Source organism: Vipera berus, assembly GCF_964194415.1.
Source record: "Vipera berus genome assembly, chromosome: 7".
NCBI classification, from domain to species: domain Eukaryota; kingdom Metazoa; phylum Chordata; class Lepidosauria; order Squamata; family Viperidae; genus Vipera; species Vipera berus.
Genome location: NC_138209.1, coordinates 45038172 through 45062979, shown reverse-complemented (window position 1 = coordinate 45062979; position 24808 = coordinate 45038172). Strand labels below are relative to the sequence as shown.

The 24808-nt window shown below is 36.2% G+C and overlaps 1 protein-coding gene across 1 annotated transcript; it reads left to right on the top strand.

The window, feature by feature from the left end:
* Window positions 1-231: 231 nt before the first annotated feature.
* Window positions 232-24808, top strand: LOC308671069 (uncharacterized protein). Its single transcript, XM_081333035.1, has 2 exons — window positions 232-730; window positions 24660-24808. Exons 1-2 carry the CDS (start codon window positions 306-308, stop codon window positions 24676-24678), a joined length of 444 nt encoding a protein of 147 aa, XP_081189161.1. The 5' UTR covers window positions 232-305; the 3' UTR covers window positions 24679-24808.

Genomic DNA, 24808 nt, shown 5'->3' with positions numbered 1-24808 from the left:
GGTGAGGCCCCAGGTAGGGGTTGAGCTCTCCGGGGCCGCTGGAGCTGAGAGCTTGGGCGGCTGAAGGATGAGCCCCCCCGAAGCCTGGGTTGCTCCGAGCTGCACAGCGCCTCTGCTCCGGGATTTTTGGAGCAGAGCCAGGCGTTAGCAACCACCCCTGCCAAAAGGAAATACTTTTGATTATCAAGACGCAGGCAGAGCGGTACAGGAGGTCAAGGTGAAGTGGACTCTTTATTTTTACTCTCTAGCTCAATGGATTTTATAGCTTTAAAGTGAAAGTGCGTAATAAGTGAAAGTGGGGGAAGATGGCGGCTAAAACTTCTAAAGCTCTTCGGAATGCGGGGTCTTCCCTGGTGCAGGAGACCTCATTGCAAGCTTTGCTTCCTCCTGCATCTCCCCCGGTATTGACGCTTAAGGATTTACAAGATGCTCTTGGAAAGCATGCACAATTGATGTCTGATATGATGGATGAAAAGTTGAAAAAGCTGGAGGAGAAAATGGAGGAGAAAATGGAGAAATTGGAGAAGAAGATGGAAGAGAAGTTGAGAGCAATGAGGGTGGACATCTTGTCTATGGTTGAATCCGTAGCTGAATGTGTGCAACAGCTGGATGTAAAAGTGGAGGATCTCAGTCAAAAGAACTCTATATTAGAAGCAAAGGTATTAGAAAATGAAAATATAAGGGATAAAATGGACGGAGAATTGAGCCTTGTTCAGTATCATCAGATGCAGTATGCTATTAGAATCAGGGGTTTAAAGGAGAATGGTAAAGAAGATTTAAAGCAGCTGATTTCTGAGGCTCTGGAAGGGGTACTGGGCCAGCCAGCATCTGAAATTGAGGGAAATATGGACAAAGTTTTTCGTGTAAATTCATGGATTGGAAGACAGAGGAAGTTACCCAGAGATGTGGTGGTCTATTTTACAAAGAGAGTAATTAGAGATGAAGTTATTCAAGCTGCTTATGATACTAAATTGGTAGTGGCTGAGCAAGAAGTTTTGGTTTTAAAAGAGATCCCTCCGAAGATCCTAAGGAGAAGGAAAGATTTTGCATTTCTAGTACAGGAACTTAAGAAACGTGATATTAAGTTTAGATGGGAGATTCCAGTTGGATTGGTGGCGACGTATGAAGGTAAAAAACATCGTTTGGTTACTGTGGCTCAGGCACGTGATTTTTATAGTAATGTGTTAAAAGCAACCCCCTTATTTTTTTTGGAAGCTGCAAAAGGATACGGTGTGGGAAAGTTTCAAGATGTTGCAGATAGACAGACAGAGGACAATGGTGTTGGAGGGGATCAAGTCACAGTCTCATCGGTTGCTGCAGGAGGCCAGAAGATGACGCGTGCCGCCCTAAGAAGAGTGAGACGAGAGCAAGAGCAAGACCAGCAGAAAGTTATGGAATCTCCAAAACGTGCTTACAGTGAAGATCTGGGAGGGGAGCGGTCTAAAGAAGTTTTGGGGGTCATGACAGATGTGCTCCAAAAGTTTTGGGGTGTTAAGATTGCTGATTAAATTTTTAAATTAGAATGTCAATGGAGTAAAATTATTATAGAGGAGAAAGAAAGTTTTTTTTTTAATATTTTACACAATTTAAGATTGATGTTATTTGCTTGCTAGAAAAGTATATTAGGGTTATGGACTTAAAGTATGTGTTGAACTAAGAATGGGTACGCAAGCTCCTAATTAACAACAAGTTGTCTTAGAGACTGCCTAAACCTTCTTTTTATATTCTTTTTATTTGAACTCAAGGATGATTTGGAACGGCGAGACATTTGGCGTGATACATGCAAGAACTATTTTTGATCATAGTTTAGTTTGGTCGGAGATTATTAAGGTTAACAGAGATAGGCGCTTTTGGCGTGTAACTGAGAATTTGTTTGGAAATTAGAGAAAGGTGGGAGAATGCAAATAGCAGGTGAAAGTTTTTTTTCTTTTTTTTGAAATTAATATGAATAAGGACTGGGATTAAGAAAATTTATTTTGAGTAAAGTTCTTTTTCTGTTTTCCTCTTTTTCTTTTTTACTTTATTTGTAATATTAATATTGTTTGTATTCATTTTATATGAGCTAGAGGGAGATAGAATTTATAGTTTATTGTTGATAACATAGGGGTGTTTACGTTTGTTTTTCGATTTTATACCCTGTATTTAGCTCTGGGAAGTCGGGGGGGAGGAGGGAATGGGGGAGAGGGATAGGGAGGGTTGGATAGGGGTGGGGGAGGGGGGATTAAAGTCAAAATGTATTGTAAAACTTTTTAAATAAAAAAAGAGACCTTATTTACTTAGTCTTCAATCATTTATGATAATGAAATAGTCCAGCAAACTAAAGTGTTATAAGCCACCCAAACCAGTATCAAACAATATATGATGGAAGCAGAACTCATTGTCAATGCTGGTAACATCAGATGTTCTTGCTTTGACAACAGATGGGAATGTAGTCATCTTTTCTCTTTCACTTTTAGAGTTAGTTGTTGCTGGGAGAGGGGATGTGGATGACAGTCCAGCTAGTCATAACAATAATAACTGAGCCGTGGGAATCCAATGTTATTGTGCACAGAGTTGATAAAGATTTGGCGGGCTGGAGAGCTGGGGAGAAAGCCTGCGCTTCAAGCTAATTGGGGAATGTGATTTATGACTGTTAACTGGAGGAGGGAATTGTGCTTTTCTACTTTGTGCCCAGGGGAGGGGAAGTCAATTTTTCGCTTCTACTATGTAGTGCCGATACTTTGTTTTTCGAATAAAAGATTCTTTAAGGAAAACAATGCCTCGAAGTTCTTTTGAAGAGATTAATCTGTCAGAACCATGACACTCATGTTTGCCAGTCTACAGCAGACATGTTAAACATGCAACATCACGTGACATCGCACAATGTATTGGGAGAGTTTTGCCATTGCCGGCAATGGGGTGGGCACGGCTTCCGGATGACGCGTCCAGCCCGCTGGCTAGCAATTTGACACCCCTGGTCTACAGCATATCTATAATTGGCAATAGAAGGAAAGATGAAAATTAAAATCATAGTGAGCATACCCAGATCTTCTTCTATAGCTGAATCTAATGTAGGAAGTGATCACATCTGCAGAAAAGAATCAAAACATATATGTAGAATTTCCTTGTCACCATATTGGATTTAAAATGGTTGTATGTTCTGCTTTTTAAAGTGGTCATATATATTGTTCTGTTATTGTTCAATGTCTGAATGAAGAGCTTGCCCAATCTTGCTCATTTATTTAAAGTTATAAAAAAAGAAAGATTTCAAACTTCCTCATTAATTTTGACATTTGGACTGGTGTGGTAGATGGAGTAGCCACTACAGATCATTTGTTATGTTTTCCCTATTATGCTAAGATCTGTGATAGTCCTCTTTAAGCTGTAATAATTATCTCTATATTAGATATATCAGATATACCACATTTGGTATAGCAATGATGCAGATTGTGAAAATTACCTTTTTGCATGTTCTCTGTTTTGTGATGTTAATGTTTAAGTGATTATCCTAGCTGGCTTACTATGGTGCATATGGTAGCATTCCTCATAAAGTAGAGAGAATGTGTTACTAGGGAGGATTCAAATCATGACCAGTAATATGTCAGTCCACAGATCTCTGCACTTTTATACAAGCACATCTGTTTTGCGTAGTGTGATGTATCTCACTACAAAATCTTAATTTTAAAAAAATCTGCCTTATGAATATATATATATAGCTAGCAACTTTGGGAGTAAGGGGGAACATGTAGTAATCACTAACATCAAGTGGCATACAAATCCATAGAGAATACAGCCATGTTGTTTCATATTATATTTCTAATGAAATGAGAATTGTGGAGCTTGACAGGCCCTTTAATGCATTTAGAATATGATTCACATCGTTTTGAAAACACTAACCTGGAGAAGCATCTAACTGTACTTCTAAGCTCCGAAACTAGGAGAAAAATCTGAGGGTAAAAATAATCAGTAAAGACTTTGCCGGTATATTCAGTGTTTCAGTAGAATCATGGTGAAACTTAATTTGGGATTATGTAGAAGCATCATTCTTTCAGCTATTTCAGTGCATTTTCAGGGTGTAGTGGATTACAATTTGTAGTATCTATACAAAGCTACTGAAGTAACAGGCTAATAATTTAAAGTAAAGATTTTTGGGTGGGTTGATAAAGTTATGAAAAACCACAACAGCATTAAATAATTTAATCATAATACTTTTAAACAAGTGACCTGGTTATATTAAACAACATTAGAAAAAAAGGTTTTGCATAACTATACATACATAGACTATTATAGATGAAGGCTATTCAAAGATTAAATGCCTGTAAAAGCTTAAGAACTTTTGGCTGGATTGCTAAAAATGGCTCATCCTCTGAAATTAGAGTAATTATTATACTTTCTTTTTTCCATCTTACAAATCTTCTGGATCTCTGTGTATCAGATACTGGCTTGCTATTTTGTTATATAAGCAATCTTATCAATACAGAGAATTAGAGATAGTTCTACTTGAATTATAAATCCAACAGTTTCCAACTTTCCTATTTAGGAATTCAGGAGATACATAAATTCAGATGCAATCTGAGTAATCTAATCTAATGTTCTATTCAGTATCTTTTATAGCATCCTTAAACAAAGAAATGTCTTCTTTTTATCAGGTTGTTATCTGATTTGTTAATCACAGGTGCTTGAACTATTCTAGTATAAGTTCATTCCTTTACCTTCCGTTTTACATCCTGGATTCGGTGAGTCATTGGACCACAATTACTCTCTAGGGTGATAATGAACAAATAAAGCATTAATTGTTTCTGTCATTTCCTGAGCATTCATTATTTTCCGACCTTCCCAAACAAAGATATATTTGTTTGCCTTTTCCAAATTCTGTTATTTATATTTCCATGTATATGTATATGTATATGTATATGTATATGTATATATGTATATGTATATGTATATGTATATGTATATGTATATGTGTATATGTGTGTATATATATATATATATATGTTTTCGTAGATTCTCGCGGGTGTCTGTATGTGTAGATCTAGAGTCTTGGGTTTCTTCCCGCGTTCTTTCTGAAGATGAAAGGAACGCGGGAAGAAACCCGAGACTCTAGATCTACATATATATATATATATATATATATATATATATATATATATATATATATATATATATATATATATTGTTGTTGTTAGCTGCGAAGTCGTGTCCGACCCATCACGACCCCATGGACAATGTTCCTCCAGGCCTTCCTGTCCTCTACCATCTTCTGGAGTCCCTTTAAACTCATGCCTACTGCTTCAGTGACTCCATCTACCCACCTCATTCTCTGTTGTCCCCTTCTTCTATTGCCCTCAATCTTTCCCAGCATTAGGCTCTTCTCCAGTGAGTCCTTACTTCTCATTAGGTGGCCAAAGTATTTGAGTTTCAACTTCAGGATCTGGCCTTCTAAAGAGCAGTCAGGGTTGATCTCCTCTAGGTCTGACCGGTTTGATCACCTTGCAGTCCAAGGGACTTGCAGGAGTCTTCTCCAGCACCATAGTTCAAAGGCCTCAATTCTTTGGCGCTCAGCCTTTCTTATGGTCCAACATTCACTGCCATACATTGCAACTGGGAAGACCATAGCCTTGACTATACGCACTTTTGTTGACAGGGTGATGTCTTTGCTTTTTAGTGTACTGTCTAGATTTGCCATGGCTTTCCTCCCCAGGAGCAAGCATCTTTTAATTTCTTGGCTACAATCCCCATCTGCAGTGATCTTGGAGCCCAGGAAAATAAAATCTGTCCCTATCTCCATTTCTTCCCCATCTATTTGCCAGGAATTGAGAGGGCCGGATGCCATGATCTTGGTTTTCTTAAAGTTAAATTTCAACCCAACTTTTGCACTCTCCTACTTTACCCGCAACAAGAGGCTCTTTAGTTCTTCTTCACTTTCTGCCATTAGAGTAGTATCATCTGCATATCTTAGGTTGTTGATATTTCTTCTGGCAATCTTAATTCCAACTTTTGATTCATCTAGCCCTGCCTTTCTCATGATGTGCTCTGCATATAAGTTAAATAGGCAAGGCGACAGTATACAGCCTTGCCTGACTCCTTTCCCAATTTTGAACCAATCAGTGGTTCTGTGTCCAGTTCTCACTGTTGCTTCTTGACCCGCATATAGGTTTCTCAGGAGACAAATAAGATGGTCTGGTACTCCCATATCTTTAAGAACTTGCCACAGTTTGTTGTGATCCACACAATCAAATGCTTTAGCATAGTCAATGAAGCAGAAGTAGATGTTTTTCGGAATTCCCTAGCTTTCTCCATGATCCAGCATATGTTGGCAATTTGATCTCTAGTTCCTCTGTCTTTTGTTCAAAGTTTTCTTCTTGCTGTTTTCATATAATAACACTTCTGTTCATAAAGCAAAGGGGAATCCCTGTTTATCTAGCATAGCCAGTGGTGGGATTCAGCCAGTTTGTACCAATTTGGCAGAACCGGTATCTAGCTTTTTGTTGCCCAGGCCCAGAATGAACTTCCGGACGCGGCAACTACATAGAGAACCGGTTGTTCACTTATTTGATTCCCACCACTGAGTGTAGCCTTTTCCCATTCCTCTTTTTTTAAAAAAAAAATGATAAATGATCTCTGTAAGATATAGAACTGAAGAGCAGTATTTTATTGGTAAGAAATCATTTTTCACATCAATTAAAATAAATAAATAAATAAATATGTAAGGCTTTCCAAAATTTTCCAAATTATAACTTTGGCTGAACATATCAGTTTGGTATTGTAAAAAGTTACACCAAGTGATTCAAAAACAAATTCTGGAAATTAGTTCAGAATCCAAAGTATTACTTTAGGTAACTGTAAGTATTAGAGGTTAAGGCCCATTTTGTCAGATTTTCAGTTTATGTTGTTGATTCAAAACCAGGCTCATGCTATGACTCCAGTGGCTTTGTAACAAAGATGTTAAAGAAATGGGAGACTTTCTTTTCAACTAGCATGAATCTAAAGCTGCCTTCTGTTTATGGAGCTGCACCTCCCTTGGTGCTACTCTGTACAATCACATCCAGTATGCCAACATCCAAAAGCATAACTGCAATATCTCTTTATAATTAGACCTTAAGGTTCATGTATCCAAGTTCATAATTAAGCCAACAATCAGGATCTATGTTATGTATTAAATTGCACAAACGTAGTGGAAAAGTCAATGTTTGCTTGTTTATTGAAGAGCATTTCTGTGTGGCATATTTATGAAGCTGTCCTCAATTTCCAAATTGAATATGCATTATAGAAACTTTTTGTTCAGAAATTAAACATCCTAGATCCATAAACAATAGGAAAACTGCATCACCTTTTGTGCAGACCTGCTATTTAGGATGGGTGTTTTGCTCTGGCTAAACTTCCTTGGTGCTTGCAGGAATTGTCCAGGAATTGGATAAGACTTTTCTGTGTAGAAGACACTACTTTTTTGCATTCAGTCAAATGAAGGTTATAGAAGGTTACTTTGAAGATACTAATTGAAAGTATTACAAAGTGACTCAGTGAGACAAACCACTTCATCTCAGGGCTTCAGTGAGACAAAGAAAAGCTACTCCATGAAATCAAATAAAAATATTTAGCCTTCATGAGCTGGTTTAGATTATCATATTTTGATTTAGCAAGATGGACTATGCTCAGATTATTTCTTTATTTCCACAAGACACAACTCATTGAGAAAGAGTCTAATAAATTATGATTTCTTTTTCTGCTCAAACTTGAAGAAAAATATTTTTCAGTATTGGTAACAGACCAGGGTGTTAAACTATGGAGTAAAGCTAATTCTGGCATGTTTTTATAAGTTAACAATAGATCCTTGTTTTTGTGAAAATGGGAAAGTATAATCAGAGCTTGAATTGTGGCTTGCATACTAGATTATGCAAGTAGTCAAAAGACAAAATATCTCTGCCAGGTGATTATGTGGATCTAATCATGAATTTATAATCTTTATTCATGAAGTTTTCTAACAATACTTTCTAGCTTTCCTTTCATCCTTCTGCAGACAAACTCTATATCAGGGTGTTAAACTGCCGGCCTGTGGGCTGGATGCATCATAGCAAAACCACGCCCACCCTATTGCCGGTAATGGCAAAAAAGTCATGATATGTCACGACACCTCACATGACATTGCGGGTTTGACATCCCTGCTCTATATTATTGAATCTTCAATATCTTAAATTTGCATCTTCAATATTTAATCTTGTGTAACACAGTGGCTAATCTGCTTAAAGCTTTTTAAAAAAGACATATTTTCTAAAAAGTCGCTCAATTTTCTGAGTCTCATGACAAAATGTATTCTATGTGTTTATAACTATGTTTGGGTGTGATAAGAGCAAGAAGTGTAGTAATTTTTTAAATTCTATAACCAAATCAAAGGGATTCTATTTATGGAATTATACCAATTGATATAACCAAGTTTGAACCATTGGCCCTTTTCTTGACATAACAAAGATATATACTTTTTAATGAAATTGTAATTATGTTTACTCAGAAGTAGGTGCCATTATTCACTGATAGTTTTGTATTATATTCCAGTCTTAATTATACATTATACATTAAGGGTATGGGATTTTTGTCTATTTTACAGTATTTTATCTGTCTGTATATATGTTGATGACACCCTGTAAATAATCATACTGATTATTGTAATAATGAAAATCTAAATTTATTCCACTAGCAGGTTTTACAGTTTCCATGCACAGTAAGTCCATAATGGAGCTAGGCATTAATAAAATCAGAGCAAAGAACAGTCTGAAAATACAGTAATTGCATCTAAGCCACTACAATGAAGTACTAAAGAGAGATAGTAGCCAGAGTAAAAGTGCAAAATAAGAAAAAAAAATCTTGATTTAAACAAAAAAGCAAATAACCAGCATAATAAAATAATAGCAAAGGAAAGACAGTTATCTATTTCAAATAAATTATGCATTTAGGAAAGTGCAGCTTAAAATATGCTTAGAGGTAGATTATTCATAAAACGTACTGTATAATAAAATACATGTGGTGTGAAAACAGCAGTAGCATTAGGAATATGACCCATATTTAAATTGATAGTAAAATTATGCAAAGTGCTAGCAGCTACCTTTATCCTTCTAAATGAAGGAACATGATTCAGATTCTTATATGTATGTCCAATTTAATTTCTTTGGAAATTCTGGCTTTACATGGTTAAGCAACTATGCTAGTACTCATTAGTGATCCTTGTGAAATGCTGGCCCAAGCTCATCAAAGTCCTTTGTGATGCCACTATTTTTTCATTGTTACTGCTTTTTTGTACTCATTTTAGGTTTTTGTTGTTTTGGGTGATTATTGTCATGTATGAAGTTCTAGTACTGTTTTAAATGTGTTTCATATATAGAGCATGGAAAATAAAATAGGGTTGGAAGAGACCTTGAAGATCTTCTAGTCCAACCTCCTCTCAAGCAGAAGACCCTATAACATTCTAGACAATGTTTTAAATTATTTCTATGTGAGCCACCAAGAATCATTTTGAATGCCAAGGGGTAGAAATATATTGGATAGATGGATGAACAAATGAATGAATGAATCACTGTTTTAATCACAAAGGTCAACAAAAATCTGCATCCAATGCATTTCCTTTCCTAAATTTTAGTAGCAGGTCAGTGACTCACACTAACTGGTCATATCCCTAAAACTAACATGATTAAAAGAACCATAGAGTGACACGTATGATAGTTGTGGCTTCTTGTGTAGGAAAATAGTGCAGTCATCTCAGAATGTGTCACTTTGGGTGCAGAAGGATCCTCAACCCCTGTTGAATGCTAGGAAGATAGCCTTAAAGCAAATATTTAAAATCTATTATGTAAACAAAGTGGGTAGAAACATCTCTTAAGTAAGAAGAAACTTGAGTTGACCTCTCCCTAAATAACTGGACTATAAGATGGAGGAAAAGAAATTCACAGGCAGACTGCCAACTTCCTATTGTTATAGAACTCAATGAAGTATATTTCTAATCTTCTTGTGGAGTTGATTTCCTGGCCTGGTCTACCTTGTAACGCTGACACTACCAGGCTCACTCTAGATTTTAATGAGTTTATGACTTTTGCCAAAGAATTCTTGGGACTGTAATTGATGCTTTATTCTCAATTTATGGTGAAACAAAACTTCTCGCAGAACTTCTCTAATATGAGTAGTTGATTATTTAACCCATTTTTTAAATTGTGTCTTGAAGATTTCATGGTCACCTCCAGACAGCTTTGGGGGGAAACAATACAAAATAATTTGTATTACAGGTGGTCGTTGACTTTCAATGCTTCATTTAGTGACTGTTCGAAGTTACAACTGCACTGAAAAAAGTGACTTATGAACCTTTTTCACACTTACGACCATTACAGCATCTCTGTGGCCACATGATCAAAATTCAGATGCTTGGCAAATGATTCATGTTTATGAAAGTTTCAGTGTCCTGGAGTCATGTGATCCCCTTTTACGACCTTTTGACAAGCAAAGTCAATAGAGAAACCAGATTCACTTAACAACCGTTTAACTAACTTAACAATTGCAGTGATTCATTTAACAACTGTGGCAAAAAAGTTGTAAAATGGGGAAAAACTCACTTAACAAATGTTTCACTTAGCAACAATGAGCAATGGTAGCGCAGTGATTATAATGCAGTATTGCAGGCTAATTCACTGCTGACTGCAAGGAGTTTGATTCTGACCAGGTCAAGGTTGACTCAGCCTTCCATCCTTCTCAGGTCAGTAAAATGAGGATCCAGGTTGCTGGGGGCAATGTGCTGATGTTGTAAACCACTTAGAGAGGGCTGTAAAGCACTGTGAAGTGGTATATAAGTCTAAGTACTATTGCTATTGCTGCTAACAGAAATTTTGGACTCAATTGTAAATCAGAGACTACCTGTACTCTCTTATGCCATGTCTTTCAATAGTCCGCTTGAATTTATAGACTTGCAATTTCCTGGTGCTCTCCCATTTAAATTCTAACCTGTCTTACACTTTATTTCATTATATTACCTCCCCATTTGAATTTAAGATATCAATTAATAGTGGTGAATGGCTATAAAAACAAACAAACATAGAAATACATTTTTGTCATTTGTTTTCTCCAAAAACCACTCCAGACCAGTATTTAGGAACTGTATAAATCACCATCAGGTAACAATAGTGATATCAGCCATACTGATGAGTGAAACGGAAGGCTAATATTTTTCCTTGTTTTATATATATCTCAGAAGGGTGTGGCTGACTGATGAGAACAAATAAGTTTGAAATAGCTATATCAGTCTCCCTTTAATTCTTTGTTAGCAATCCAAAAAATTTACACAAATATGAGCTGTCACTGTGTGACTACAGCCTGTTGATGGCCTTGGGTTAGGCTGAAACAGGAAATAGGATTTGCCCTGTGTTTGGGGCCTAGCAAGGTATTCTAAATACTTAACAAACACTTCACACACACATACACACACACACACAAACACACATATATTATATAGTGTGTGTGTGTGTACGTGTGTGTTTGTGTGTAAGAGAGAGAGAGAGAGAAAGTGTTCACCACCCTGAGTTATTTGTAAAAATAATAAATGTGGACATAAATAAGCAATAAAATAAAAAGTCCACATCAGAAGAGTGTATTTTCCCAATCTTGTGCATGTGAATTTCAGTGATGTGGTATATTTCTTTTACATCAGTTTTCATTTTTCAATCTTTCTGGAGTGTGCTTAATCTTTTTATTAGGTTTTAAATATATTTAAATTATTATCACTACCTTAGGAGTAAAATTCAAAGTAAAGATTTTTGGGTGGGTTGATGAAGTTATGAAAAACCACAACAGCATTCTAGCTCTGTATAAAAACATCATCATTATAATTTTAATTATTTGCTGTAGGCCAGAGGATGTAACTGTCTGAACAAAGAAGATTTAATATTTACAGCATATTTGAATTTCTTTTCATTTGGCATACACTGGTACTTTTACCACATACTGTATATGAAAAACAATATTACAGTCAAAAAAGCTTTCCATTTTCAAAAATTATCGCTAATTTTGTCGGCAAAGAAATTGAATAAATAAGTTTTTCCAATATTCCCAGGGGATGGGAAAATCTTCCAGGAGCACCAGGCAGAATCACACTGCTATTGAAAAAGTCTCAGAGGAAGTATTGCTACACAAACTCTTTCTATATGGAATATAATAGCAGTATGGAGTCAGGAGTCTACAGTATTCTGGCTACGGTGAAAAATAGGACCTTCAATCATACTCCTAGATTACTTGACAACTAAATGAACATCACATTCATTCTCATTCTCCTTTAAAGGAATTTTTAAAGCCAATTCCTTTCATCACATTGAATGAGGATTGATACAAAGGAGGCAGGGGAACTTCTCCGATAAATTCAATTAAAAATGAGAATGTATAACATCTAAGCTTTGTGTCTGAAATGTGCAAAATGTGTAAAAACTCTCTTTCACTTGAAAGATGATCCACTTAGTAGAATACTTTTATTCTTAGTAACAAAATCTCAGTATACAGTAATAGGGTTAAAATGATGTTAATATGTACTTTTTTGGGGGGGAAAGTGTTTGTTTAGCATGCAGTCTACGTACATGCATGCATATCCATAATGCCATTCCTTTTTAAGGTAAGCAGTTTTATACAAAGTGTGAAAAAATCAGTAATTAATACGCTTTTGGCTTTGAGGAAGTTGTGTTGCTTTGTTATCTAGCTTGGAGATACAGTCATATTTCTTATATGTCATGTTCATATTTCAGCCCAATACACCTCCCAACTTTGTTGTTGTAGGAAACATAGCAAGAAGTAGGTTTGCTGCATTTATTTATTTATTATGCTAAAGCCGGGATTAAAAATCAAATAAATAAAACTAAATAAAAATAGGTGGAGAGCCAATTATATTTCTAGGAAATGAATAGAGCTCTCCTGAAGATTATGTTTTTTTAAGAGTATGTTTTTAAGAGTATTTTCATAGTTTTGTTTTGATGATTTTCATTTTTAATTATTTTTGTGGATTTTTTGTGGCTGTCTCTGTATTGCTTTGACAAGTAAAAAGCATGACAAACAGATCAGTCCCACTTTGACCTTGTTATTGTTAAAAAGTCAGTGAAAGTTCAAATTCAGTTACTCTGTCCCTACAAAAATAAAATACTACTGGACTCCCTAAAGTATATTTCTTGACCTGGGCTACCTCAAAGGGCTGACAAACAAGGCTACTTCTTTTCACTTCCCCCCATTTCCAAAACTATTTACAATTGCTCTGCCCTTGCCTATTTCTTTTAATCTCAATATTTTCTTTACTTTTTTATTATATTCTTTGTAACTGTCTTTTTCTATCTGTGCATATTATATATCCATTCTAATTTTTTGCATGAACCTTTCTCTTATGTGTATTTTTTCACCAACAATTCCATGAAACATTCTATCCAATACTTCCAACTAGCATAACACCATCTAATTTTGTAGCATTCTGTAACATATCTTTTCCCATTCCATGCCAAGCAGCTTTCACAATCTTCTTCCTCATGCACACTTGTCATTATGCTACTGGAAGATTAATCTATTTTGTAATATTTTTCATAAATAATTTTTACTTTCTCTTTCAACAGTTTTTCTACTTTGATTCCAGTTTCTTTTACTTCTTCTCCTTTCTTCCATGGACATTTTCCCCAAGAGCTACGCTTGACCCTTCCAAATGATAGCATGCTCACATTCAGATCCTCTCATCACACTGCATCCTTCATTAATTTCCCCAATCTTTCATCATAAATAATTAAATTGGTCAGGCTTTTGATTCATTCTTTTTCTATAAGCTTGAACCTACCACTGTCTTAAAAAGGCCTTGAAAATGCAATCTATCCCTCCAAAGCAAAAATACCATTCACTGCACCTGAGAAATCTCTATCAACAACGTTTGTTGTAGTCAGCACACATCACAAAAGCATAAATATTGAATAAGTTGAAGTCTTTTGCATGAAAATAAAAAAAGAAGTAAAGATGGGGGTCCCAGCTGCTCTAATCTACTCTTCTTATGTTTTGGCTACCATAGACTAACATCCTCCTTCAAAATGTACAGATGAAAGGTATCTTAAACAGATATTAACAGCTCTTAGATAAACCATACATGCTTCCATGCAGCTTCCTTCAGTGAAAATAATGAAAGTTATAACAAGCCCTAACAAAACCAAACAGCTCTTTCAGTTTCTTGTATCACGGAACTAACAAAAATGCAGTATCTGTATAATTTAATAGTTGCTTATTCATTTGCTTATGCTGATTACATTTTTTCTAGCATCAGTCACTCCACTCTTTCCTCTTAAGGAAATTCTTTTATCCTTCCAATCATTTAGATTGGCCTTCTTTCCTCCCCTCCCCCCTCGCTTTTATGGGTTATATAGCTTTAGAATTTATTTTATAAAATGTAGGAAATGAAATTGTACGGCATGTGTAGATTTAACTTAGATTTTTTTAAAAGGATGTTAAAATATTGGTAGTTGTGTTTTGTGTTCCACTAAAAATTTGTAGTGTGGAATTGGTCTTAAAAATGGACCAGGTGATATTTTTTGTCTTTATAATATGTGTTACTTTTTAGACTCATTTGGTATTTGTTTTCACTGAACTTCACTTGTCTTTATAACCCTATCTATCTATCTATCTATCTATCTATCTATCTATCTATCTATTTATTCCCCACATTTATTTATTTTTTTACAAACTCAAGGAGGTAACATATCTGTCACACCTTTGTCCTTCTATTTTCCCACAACAACCCTGTCAGGTGACCTGGTCTGAGAGATAGTAACTGGCCCAAAGTCAACCATCTGCTCTCATGGCTAAGATGGGACTTGAACTCATGGATTCCCACTTTCTAGTCTGGTGCCTGAAACCCTAGACTAATATTTACATAAGATGCTTTTTGTAGGTTTTCATTATCTCTTAATTTTTGACCATCCTGAAGAGTTTGCTGACATCATCAAAATTAGTTGCTTCCATAATCATCCCCAAAACAATGAACCAGAATAGAGTTGGAAGGGACCTGGTGATGATGTTGTCTATTCCACATTTTTCTTGCTTACCAAGAAGTAGGTTGTGGTCTACTTTGTCGAATGCCTTTCTGAAGTCTAAGTATACTATGTCCATAGCATTTCTCTGGTCTACTGATTCAGTCACTTTGCTAAAGAATGAAATAAGATTGGTTTGGCGTGATCTGTTTTTAACAAACCCATGCTGGCTTTTAGTTATAACTTTATCTGTTTCTAGATATTTGTAGATCTGTTTTTTTATTAACTTTTCCGTATCTTCCCAGGTATCGATGCTAGGCTAATTGGTCTGTAGTTTCCTGGGCCTGTTTTTTTTTCTTTTTTGAAGATGGGAACCACATCAGCTCTTCTCCATTCCTCAGGTTATTCCACGGTGTTCAAGGATTTTTTTAAAGATATGGTACAATGGTTCTGAGATAACATCTGCCAGCACTTTCAGAACTCTGGGATGTAAACCATGAGATCCTGGTGATTTATATTCATCAATATTATATAGGTGTTCTCTAACCATTTTCTTGGTTATTTTAATTTTTATTTCTAGTCTGTCTTTTACAGTTAGGTTTTTGATAGTTGGGCTATATATATATATATATTTTGCGGGAAGACTGATGCAAAGAATGAGTTAAGCAGCTCTGCTTTCTCTCTACTGCCTGTTACTTCCTTGCCATCTTCTTAAGTAGATTTACTGTTTCCTTGACCTTTTTCTTGTTATTTATATGTTGAAAGATTTTTTTAAAAAATATCTTTGACTTCTGTTGAAAGTCTTTGTTCATTCTGAACCTTTGTTTTCCTGACTTCATCTTTGCAGATTTGGGCTATCTGCTGATACTATTAATTGATAGTTAAGTGTGTCTCTTTCCATTTTTTAAAAAATAAATTAAAAAGTTAAAAGCAGTAATTCAACAATGGCCCTCACTTTACATATCTGCAGTCTGAACATTGTTAATTCCTATTTTCCATTTTTTCTTTAACTATTGTAGAAATGTAATGTAGAAGTGAGCTTGTGAGACAGGAGGAAGAGCTACAACCTGGACCACTGTCATACAAAAGGTATTTCAATCTTCAATATTTCTTTCTCTGACTGTTTATTGCAGTTAGAGATCCCAATCAATACCAATAAACTAGGAAACTCCAAATACTGAAATCAATTATATTTTAACCAATAGCATGTGTTACTCTGAGTGAAAAGTAGTAATCCACATAATAATTTCAAGCAACCATATGAACTACATTTTGCATACCTGTGACAGTTAGGCATTTTTCCACAATTACTTTTTCCATAGAAGCAATGGTCTTCCCTGGTTAACCTTAATAACTTGTGGCAGCCAATTATTACAAGTCTTTAAAAAGTTATTAGATAAATCCATGGAAGACAGATCTATCAGGGGCTATTAGTCTTGGTGTTATCCTAGTCTGGGGTAGCATGCTTTCAAATACCAATGCAAGGGAACAATGCCAGGAGATGCTACTGTGTTCCCTTATCTCCTGTGTGTGCAAGAAGTCTTGAGACATCTGGTTGCTTATAGGCAGCCCTCAAATTATGACTATTTGTTCACCAGCCATTTGAAGTTGCTGAATGAATGGTAATTACAAAGTATCTTTGAGATTTTGGCTATCACAGAACTTACATGGTTATGTGATTGTGATCTGGCAACCAGTTTGCCCTTATGACCAGTTTCAGCACCTGTGATCAAATGATCACGGTTTACAATTTTCTCTTCTGGTTTTTCCAGAAAGTCAATGGAGAAGCTGGCAGAGAAAGTTACAAGTTGTTAGGGTAAATTTCTCCTACTTGAGCACCCTGCTCCAGTCCCTCTATAGTATACCGATGTCACACTGGCCATTCATGCACCTTCTGCACCTTTACACACCCTCCCTGGCATGCACTGTACCCTTGCATGCCTTATTCACTTATCCCAATCCATGCCACATCCCCTTGCCATGTCTTCCCCACACCTCTGTATAACCTTTTGATCACTCCCTAATCCAACAGTAGCCACTTACCTGCCTAGTGATTTTGGTTGTGGGAAGATGGCAGGAAATTGTATTGCCTAATCCTTGACTATGGGATTTAATTAATAGTGGCAACCAGGACTGAAGGGATTGTATTGCTGAGTGATGTGGTGATACTTTATTCCAATCCCAATTACCATCATAAATTGAGGATTACCTGTACTGTAAGAAACAAGCTGCTGGACTAAGGAGGATCTTTGGCTGACCCAATAGGACAATTTATATATACTTCCACTAAGAACTAAAGTTTGTTCATTTTTTGCCTAAGCTAGAAATTAAACAGTAATCAGAAGATACTACAGTTCTTTCAGGAGAGTGAGTCACTTCTCTGAAACTCTTAGCTTTTCTTTTCATTCTTTCTGTGTTTGGGATGAATAGCAGTGTCAGCTTTAACCCAAAATTATGGTCCTTATGATATTAATCATATGTTTCCTAAGCATTAATTTTATGTCAAGAAAATTCAGTTGTGATTTTTTTATAAGCAAGATAAGAGACAGATAAATCCTGTGAATACAGTATATGATGAATTCAAAGGTGATATAAAGGTGTTAAAAATCAAAATACTCATGAATTCAGCATCTTCTTTGCTTGAGCTAAATATAGATTTGAATTTTTGCTTCACCATTAGAAAAGCCATATATAAACAGACAAATTTGCTTTTTGTGTGGGAGTTACTCTATGTGTCTCCAAAGAAATGAGCAGTAAGGAAATTCACTATTATTCAACTGCCCTGACTTCTTTTTATAGATACATTTGAGCAAATTAAAGAGAACACACTTGGAGATTGGAGATATTTTCTTTTCTAAAGTTATGTCCATAGACAATTCAAGCAATGTAGTAATAATATTAGAAAGATGGATTCATTGAAAAGGAGGACAAGGGAGTACAAATTTTATTTTTCAATATCACTGTGAGATTGTCAGATATATTTCAGTTAAAATAAGTAACATACTCCAGAACCTGCTTGACTATATCTAGCATGATACAGGCACCATAGAATCTATTGCCCCCAATTTATTGTTCTGCTGTTTTTACACACAGAATCCATTTTATTTTTATTTTATTTCCTCTTGCCTGGTAAAATTCCAAAGTTAAAATTTCTACATACAAAGTCAACTTTCTGAAGAAAGAGTCTCTATCTCCCTGGATGTTGCCAAACGAAAGCAAGTTAAGATCCAAACTGTCTGTTCCCCATCCCTTAATGCAGTACAACTGTCACTGACTTTTGAACAACACTGAATAAGTAGATGATAGATCAGTGTCAGATACTGTATAAAGGTGGTATCAGCAAGTGCTGTTTTGAAGGCAAAGGATGGTCACGGCAAATATTGATTGGATTTGGATTTCTCTTCTGTTCATTTACTTTCCATTTTGTTAATTGTAAAAATAAAGTATTAACACTTCTATTTCTGGAAGCATTCTTAATTTACAGCATTTTTGGACAACTGCCTAACACTTTTACACAGTAAATATCTATGGAAATTCTCAGTCATCCAAGTCATGGTTGTCTCAAAGGTGCAACTGGACTTTCTTGTTTTTCTTTGAATACATTTTGGTTCTCATCCACAAAGCTTCTTCAGCTCTGACTGGATGGTGGAGAATGGAAGGATTTATATTCCTTGCAGACAGCTGGTCATTTGCATTCATTTAGAGAGTTCTTGAGCCCATCTGGAGGTTTATCTGTGTCCTCAGGGTCACCTGAGTAGCGACTGAATACTGAGTACTGAGAGTGAGAATATAAATCCTTCCATTCTCCACTATCCAGTCGATGCTGAAGAAGCTTCTTGGATGAGAAGCAAAATGTCTTCAAAAAAACCCCAAGAAAGTCCAGTTGCTTCCTGAAAAAGCACCTTTGGGACTTTTGCGCAATACTGCATGTGTACTGTATGAGTGAGGTTTTGAGGACAGATTTTTGTTTAGTGAAACTGGACTCATGTTGGAGACATAATGATTTGAAAACTTGACCAACCCAGATCCTGGATGGTTGATTGTTCTCCCCCCCCTTCCATCCATACAGAAAGTTTTAATTTTCCAAACCTCTAAATGAAGAGGGATATCCAACATGTAAAAGAAATAGCTTATTACAAACTAGAGGGACAAATTTATACATTCTCCTTCACTTTTCATCAGTTGCTACTTTCATGTTGAATATACAGATTTATAATATAGTTACACAAGTAACCAATATCTGTAGTTAAGGAATAGTAAAGTATATGTTTTAGCCTAAAAGACTCCAAAAACATAAACACTGTTGACAGCATGTAAAGAAATCTGAACATGTAAATAAAATGTTAGCTACTAACGACTTCCTCCTGCCCTTATTACCAGACCACCCATAATGAGACAAATGACCACAGGAAGAGAAAACTCTTCTTTAAAGTTTAGCCCATTTTAATTATTGATTTTTATTTTATATTTACTTTATTTATGGACCTTTGGGGGTTTAGACATTTCTGGGCACACCAAACCTCAATCAGGTGTCCCAGTTTAACTCTAAATATATGTTTACTTATTTTTGTTGAATTTTGGCCCTGCTTCTTATGAAAGAGCTGCCAATTTTCAGATGCAGATTTAAAGCAACATAACTAGCCAATATTTCCAGCAGCAAAGGCCATTGTTAAAAATGATGTTTCAAAGTCAAGTCATACATTCTCTCTTGTGTCACAAAGCAAATAACAATGAAAATCTTAAAGGTGTTTATGACAAACCATTAGATTCTCATAAAATAGCATATCAAACATTTTGAATTTTATAATCTGAATCTATGCCACATTCTTCTCTTTGAACCTTTCGCTGCCTGCATGCCAATTCCATGAAACATGGCCTCAGCACAGGATTAATTTCCACTTGTCCTTCTTTGCGACAATAGTACTTAGAGAAATAGAAAAATTACTGTCCATCTTCAGTTTTACTCAGCATAAATGCAACCCCCTAGCAACACATTTAGTGAGCAAGATCCCTCTTAAAGAAAGCCTCAATAGATACAAGAATATCATAAGTACCAAAACTATCGTTTATGTTCCAAATAGAAATTCCTTACAGTGATGTTGGCCACCCAAGAAATATTGGAGATAAATTTCTATTCAACATCTTTATGGAAATGTGTGAGTGATCTATATTGTGACAGAGCAAGAATTTTCCAGAGTAGTTGCCTAAATCAGTTAATTTGAGCTTTATGGTTCTTTGTTCACTCATCTCGCTTGCGCAATACGTTCCTTTTGTAATTGTTATAACTGTTACATTCCACTCCAGATCAATGTATTTATCATATTGTTTGGAAGGAATGATTCTAGCAGAGAGGAAACATGATTGAGAATTCTTTTTAGGCAAATCAAGAAAAAAGCAGAACAGCAGAAGCCAGAACTGCTGAATAAGCCTAGGACAAAGCTCTAGTCTTTTCTTCAAAATCTTTAATATAGAACTGCTTCAAGGAAAAAAAAAAAGGATGCTACTGTTTCATAAAGTTCCTGAATACAAACCTCTTTAACATTTTGCTTTAATCTAGAAGGGCATTGTTGCCCTCTAACTGGTATTTATTAATTAAGAACAGTCATACAAACTAATGACCTTTTAATGAACAATGAACAATTAACTCCTTTTGTGACATTCAGCTGTTTTGTTTGATGTTTTTCAGCATAAAGCATAGGAATAGTCTGTTTTTCGTGATGCTATGTTTCCTTTGAAGAAAACAAAGCAAGTTTAGAATTTATAATAGGAAATTAATTATAACTAGAAAGAAATAAGATGCTTTTCAGATCACTGCAACTGTGAAAAAATAATTTCAGGAAGGTTCTTGGAAGATTCACAAAAGAGCCAAAACCTTTCTTTTAGATAAATTCAATATGTGAGTTTCATGATGTGGCACATTCAGAAATAATTTAAAGATATGTACAAATTAAATAAACCACCAAAGCAAAGTATTCCCCTTTCTAACCCATCTTAGTGTAGACCAGAAAGTCAGCATTTCCTGTATGGCATGATAAAAGAAAAAATACACTGAGGAACACATTCAGAGTAATTTATTTATAACAATGACTATTTGTGCAAAACCAGTGAAGAACACCTTCGGCAAATTAACCTACCTTTTAAAAAAATGGTGGTTAGGCTACAGTTAACATGTATTTACAGATAATATGCAATTTTAAACAATGAATTAAGGACCTATTCTCTGACATCACTAGAATACTTTTTTTAGAAGTTCCATGTTAATGCCATCACTAGAATATTAGAAGTTTCATATTAATTCTTTGTCACCTAAGTATATAGTTTTTTTGGGTACATCATTTTTTCTGTCAACTTCGATAGGAACAGATTTTGCAGAAGTCCAAAGACAAAATGGATCTTGATTGCTGGAATATGCAAGGGTAGATTTTTTATTTAAAGGACCTAATTTTAGCTAAATTGTGCCTATTAATTTTAGATATGCCAATTCAAGGTAGTTTATGCATTTATATCTATATCTATATCACCCAGGGAAGCAACTATTCCCATGGTTATCTGCTTATGCAAGCATTTAACATACACATTAACATTATGCACAGTTTACATGCACTTGGAGAACTTATAAAAGAAGAGAAATAACTGGGATTTATATGAAAGTAAGATTAAAGACACCCTTAAAAATAAATGTATTTTATGTTAGATTTATTGTGTGAAGTAGCAAATAGTTTGCGGCAAATAAGACAGAATTTAACTTAACTTATTTGTTTGAAGACATACATTTCAGGGATGGAGTACTTAATACAGTTAGATTAGATTATTGTAATACTAACAAACATTGCTACAAATGGCATTTTTATATTACAAATATACACAAATATTACAAATAAATTAAGGTAAAGTCTTTCATTTCAGTAGCTTCCAATGCCTACTGATCCCATATGACTTTGCTCCATTTAGTTCTCTTTGACTCTTTGCTTATTTCTCACGTTAACTGCAGTTTGTTATTCACTCTAAGAATTCTAAATTGCATTTCTTTATCTGAGGTAGGTAACAGATTTTTATTTCATTTCAGGTTATTTCCTCTTCATTCAGAAAACACACAAACAGTGTAACCAACTAATTCTCATGAAAAGACACAATCAACGAGGACACTTTGCCAAGCTTTTAGCTATACAGTATCATCATTCTTCTGCTATTTTAACTTTGTTGTGGCTATTGTTTGGTCATTCAATTGCCTCAGATTTTTCACTACATAGCAAATGTTTGTCAGGATTTTTGGTCAGCAATTGGTTTTCAGAGTGGGAATTAGATGTAAAACGAAGAAAAATATATGAGGGCTCCTTGGTGCTTTTTGAGCTTGGTTGTTTTCTTGCAGATGTTTCATTACCCAAACTAGGTAACATCATCAGTGCTGAGTAACGAAACATCTGCAGGAAATCAACCAAGCTCAGAGATTACTAAGAACTCCTCACTGCAATTCTGAGCTACAAAATTCTCTTTTATTGGTACCACATATGGATGCCAAATGCTTCAGAAAGCATGCAAATGGGGAAAAATTGCCTGTAGGCACACAAGAAGAGTATTGGTGATGTTACCTAGTTTAGGTAATGAAACACCTGCAATAAAACAACAAAACTCAGAGAGAACAAAGGACTCTTCATTTCAACCCTAAGCTACAAATATTCTCCTTTATCAGAAAAATATGTGCTATATCTTCCTAGAACCTGATCTACAAAAGTGTCCCACTAGAGTTGTTATCCGTAAACCCATGGTGCATTATTGCTTATACAGCATTGATTTTCATGAAACACTTGTCAGAATAAAGTTTTTCTCTAATCTCATCACAAAAGGAAAAGTTTGCTAACCCCAAAACATTTTGGAATAAAGAGTTTGAAGAAAAAAAATGAAACTGTATTACTGGAATCACATAGGATGCATTTGGAAAACAAACCAAACTCTTGCCAAACAATAAGCATTGAGGAAATGGATTATTATCTTTTAAGGTTTTGTAAAATATTCCAGCAATAAATAATTAGTATATCACATACATACCCAGGGCTTTTTTTTTCATAGAACGCTCAGAACAGAGTTCCGGCACCTTTTTTGGATGGAACCTTGTAGGGAAGGCAAGGCGGGTTGTATGACATGTGTGAGTTCCGGCACCTTTTTCTTTTACAAAAAAAGCACTGTACATACCTATATATTAACCAAGGAAGAAAGTTAAACATTTGAGAGGGCAAGTCTCCTATATCAATATTATTGGAATAGCTTCCCTCCCAATGTTGTGGGTGCTTCATTGCTGGAGGTTTTCAAGAATATATTGGACAACCATTTGACAGCAATCATATAAGGTGCCTTGAGAAGGAGGTTGGACTAGAACAGACATGTCAAACACAAGGCCCGGGGGCCGGATGCGGCCCACGAAGTGGTTTCATGCGGCCCGCGAAGCCATCCTGGAAACAGTGAGGGAACGGCCCCCACTGCCTTGGCCCTGACCCAGAGACCCTCCTTCTGCCAGAGACCCTCAGATCTGTCCCTCTCCTGCCCAGGCCCCCATAGGCACCCTTGATGCGAACGATGTAGAGCTGGCCACGCCCACCCAGTAGGCCATACACACTCTAGCCATGCCCACCCAGTAGGCCACGCCCACCCAGGCCACACCCACCCGGCCCCTTGAGGGCAACCACAATGCTGATGCGGCCCTCAATGAAATTAAGTTTGACACCCCTGGACTAGAAGACCTGCAATGTTATTTCCAGCTCTATGAGTCTATGTTCTATTGCTGTAAATCTGTGAATATAATTCAGGCCAGAATGCATGCAAGGAAATCTAAGAATATTTCTGAACTAGATTTCTGGAGAGTGAGATTGGTACAAGAGTAAAGACAATAGGACTTCCGGTGGTGACGCGGCGCCAAAGACAGCCGCCTTCGGGCTGTCCGCTCCGCAGCTGTGTTTTTCCATCGTAAACAGCGCCGATCAGCTGTTTAGATGGATTTGAAGCCCCCTCCTCGGGAGAAGAGGAGGGGGTGAGGCCCCAGGTAGGGGTTGAGCTCTCCGGGGCCGCCTGAGCTGAGAGTTTGGGTGGCTGAAGGATTGAGCCCCCCTGAAGCCTGGGTTGCTCCGAGCTGTGCAGCGCCCCTGCTCCGGGATTTATGGAACAGAGCCAGGCGTTAGCAACCACCCCTGCCAAAAGGAAATACTTTTGATTATCAAGATGCAGGCAGAGCGGTACAGGATGTCAAGGTGATGTGGACTCTTATCTTTACTCTCTAGCTCAATGGATTTTATAGCTTTAAAGTGAAAGTGCGCAATAAGTGAAAGTGGGGGAAGATGGCGGCTAAAACTTCTAAAGCTCTTCGGAGTGCGGGGTCTTCCCTGGTGCAACAGACCTCATTGCAAGCTTTGCTTCCTCCTGCACCTCCTCCGGCATTGACGCTTAAGGATTTACAAGATGCTCTTGGAAAGCATTCACAATTGATGTCTGACATGATGGATGAAAAGTTGAAAAAGTTGGAGGAGAAAATGGAGGAGAAAATGGAGAAATTGGAGAAGAAGATGGAAGAGAAGTTTAGAGCAATGAGGGTGGACATGTTGTCTATGATTGAATCTGTAGCTGAATGTGTGCAACAGCTGGATGTAAAAGTGAAGGATCTCAGTCAAAAGAACTCTATATTAGAAGCAAAGGTATTAGAAAATGAAAATATAAGGGATAAAATGGACGGAGAATTGAGCCTTGCTCAGTATCATCAGATGCAGTATGCTATTAGAATCAGGGGTTTAAAGGAGAACTGTAAAGAAGATTTAAAGCAGCTGATTTCTGAGGCTCTG